This window comes from Aegilops tauschii, chromosome 2 (assembly GCF_002575655.3).
Source record: "Aegilops tauschii subsp. strangulata cultivar AL8/78 chromosome 2, Aet v6.0, whole genome shotgun sequence".
NCBI lineage: Eukaryota > Viridiplantae > Streptophyta > Magnoliopsida > Poales > Poaceae > Aegilops > Aegilops tauschii.
The window spans coordinates 20,247,622-20,250,677 of NC_053036.3; the positions used below are offsets into that span (position 1 = coordinate 20,247,622).

General features: G+C 62.9%; 1 protein-coding gene across 1 annotated transcript; it reads right to left on the reverse strand.

The window, feature by feature from the left end:
• Positions 1-1,452: 1,452 nt before the first annotated feature.
• On the reverse strand, positions 1,453-2,583 carry LOC141040633 (uncharacterized). Its single transcript, XM_073506749.1, has one exon. It carries the CDS (start codon positions 2,581-2,583, stop codon positions 1,453-1,455), a length of 1,131 nt encoding a protein of 376 aa, XP_073362850.1.
• Between the last annotated feature and the right edge of the window lie 473 nt (positions 2,584-3,056).

Below are 3,056 nucleotides of genomic sequence, written 5' to 3' on the forward strand. Positions count from 1 at the left end.
GAGGTATGGTCTCCAATGAAGAATAGCGAGCACCAGGCCGATGAGTTCCCGTTCATATGCTGTCAGGGAACGGTGACGAGGCGCGGCCGGCCGGCTAAAGAAACCACCGGGTGCTGGTCCTGGAGAAGGACGGCCCCGAAGTCGTACGTAGAGGCGTCACACTCGACGATGAACGGCCGTGTGAAGTCCGGCAACGCGAGGACGGGAGCCGTGGTGACCGCCGTCTTGAGGGCGGTAAAAGCTGTTGCCGCCTCCGGCGACCAGGAGAAGCCGTCCTTGCGAAGGAGGGCCGTTAGGGGCGCGGCGACCACGCCAAACTCCTTGACAAACTTGCGGTAGTACCCCACAAGGCCGAGGAACCCCCGGACCGCGCGCGCCGAGCGTGGCTGCGGCCAGTCGGCCACTGCCTGCACCTTTTCCGGGTCCATGGCCACTCCTGCAGCAGAGATGGTGTGACCCAGGTAGGAGATCGACTCGACGGCGAACGCGCATTTGGATCGCTTGACGAAGAGCCGGTGCTGGTGCAGGACGGTGAAGACGGTGCGCACATGTCGGAGATGGTCGGCCCACGTCTCGCTGAAAATGAGGATGTCGTCGAAGAAGACGAGAACGAAACGGCGCAGGTACGGCCGCAGTAGATCGTTCATGAGTGCCTGGAACGTCGCCGGCGCGTTGCAGAGGCCGAACGGCATCACCAGGAACTCGTAGAGGCCGTCGTGTGTGCGGAAGGCGGTCTTTGGGATGTCCTCTGCGCGCATCCGCACCTGGTGGTAGCCGGAGCGCAAGTCGAGCTTGGTGAAGAAACGAGCGCGCCGGAGCTCGTCTAGGAGTTCGTCCACCACCGGGATCGGAAACGCATCCTTGACGGTGATGGCGTTCAGGACGCGGTAGTCGATGCAGAAGCACCAGGACCCGTCGGGCTTGCGGACCAGCAGTACCAGCGAGGAGAATGCGGAACAACTCGCTTGGATGATGCCCTGGGTGAGCATGGCGGTGCACAGACGCTCCAGCTCGTCCTTGTGCGCGGCCGGGTAGCGATACGGACGGACGGCCACCGGAGCGGAACCGGGTAGCAGGGTGATGCCGTGGTCGCGGCCGCGGGGTGGTGGCATGCCGGAGGGTTCGGCGAAGATGCCGTCGAACTCGGTGATGATGGCGTCGAGGAAGTCGCGGCCGCTGCATGATTTCAGGGCTGGTCCAGCCGGTCCTGCAATGCCGCGCCAGCACACCCGATGGCCCTCCCGCCAGAACGTTATGGAGAGGGTGCGGAAATCCCACAGGATCGGTCCAAGCGTCGCAAGCCACTGCGTGCCCAGGACGACGTCGTAGCCCGCGAGCGGCAAGGCGAGGAAATCCTCCGAGAACGCCTCTTGGTCGATGTGGAAGGACACGGCACGGTATGCGCCCTGGCACGGAATGCGCTCACCGTTGGCCACCGTTACGCGCATCTTCTCAGGGGTGGGGGATGGCAGTGTAGCACGGGCGGCCGCCTCCTCGGCGATGAAGTTGTGGGTGGAGCCGGAGTCGATCAGGGCGAGGAGGGAGACACCCCCGAGTGTGATATGCATCTGCATAGTCTCGCTCGTGCGCAACGCCGGAGATTGCGTGGAGCGAGATCCAAGGGTCGGCCGGCGAGGCATCAGCGGTGGCGGAGGCCGCGTCGTCGTCGTCGTCGTCTGGCGCCAGGTCGAGGGGAAAGATGCGCTGACACACGCGGTTGTGGCCCCTGCCAAACTTCTCATTACAATTGAAGCAGAGGCCCAGGCGACGGCGTTCCTCCATCTCCTCCTGTGACAGGCGTTTGATTTGGCGCCCTTCCGGCAGAACGGGGGCAGGCTGGGGTGCGGCTGGTGGTGCCGGTGCGGGGGGCGCGAGGCGTGGTACGGGCGCCGGGAGGATGCCCTTCTGCTGAAAACGAACCGGTGGCGCGGAGGCGAGCGCGCACTGGTCGCGCAGCTCCAACTTGCGGGCGAGACTCATGGCGACGGCGAGGGATTGCGGATTGTGGATCTCCACGTCGAGGCTGAGGGGTGGCTGGAGTCCCGCGGTGAAGATCTGAACCTTCTGTGTCTCCGATAAGAAGCCTGCCCGGGGAAGGAGCGCCTCAAACCGCTCCTGAAAGTCGACGACGGACGTCGTGCGCTTGCACGCCATCAGTTCGCCCAGCGGGTTAGCGCGCAGAGGTGGCCCGAAGCGGAGATTGAGCAGCTCGGTGAAGCGGCGCCACGGAGGTGTGCCCTCGTCGCGCTGGACCTGCATATACCACAGTTGGGCAGTACCCTCGAGATTGTATGACGCCATCCACACTTTCTCCTCCTCGGCGATCCGTTGTTGATGGAAGAAGGACTCGCATCTGTTGATGAATGCGAGAGGGTCGGACTTGCCGTCGAACTTGGGGAAGTCCATCTTCTGAAACCGGGGTGGTCGATCGTTGTGGTGCTGCCCATCGTGGGCCCCGTCAGCGCCCGACGAGGAGGCGGACTTCTCCTTCTGCAGTGCGGCGACGGACGTCTGCAGGGACGCCACTTTTGTAGTCAAGGCCTCGATCATCTTGGCCAAATCAGCGGTGGTTGGTTCTGCCATGGCGGAAGTAACCGAGGCGACAGCGGATGGTGGCGATGGAGGTGGGCTTGGCGCGGACGCAGGGGTGGAGGCGGGCTGCGGAGGCGTGGACGAGGAAGAGGAACGCCTGGAACCCGATACCAAGTTGTCATGGACCTCGGTGCCCAAGACAGCCGGACCTCGACTACGTAGTTCGTAGTCTCGGTTGATAGGAGCGCTAGGGTTTTTGCCTAACTGCTCAATGGCGCAGGAGATGAGATTAGGAGAAGAGGAAGAGGTAGGAAATAATGATTTATTGCTTGCCGTCAAAGGGTGCAGATTACACGATATATAAAGGCCTCATGGGCTGCTAACAAACTGGAAACTATGCCTAACAAACTACTCCTGGACTCTAGGAACCAATGTATACGGATCAGGAGTCCTTGCCCCGATCACGCCTCGCCAGCTGTGGCCGTAGGCTGCTGCTCCTGGGCGCGTGGCCCGCGCCTGTACGC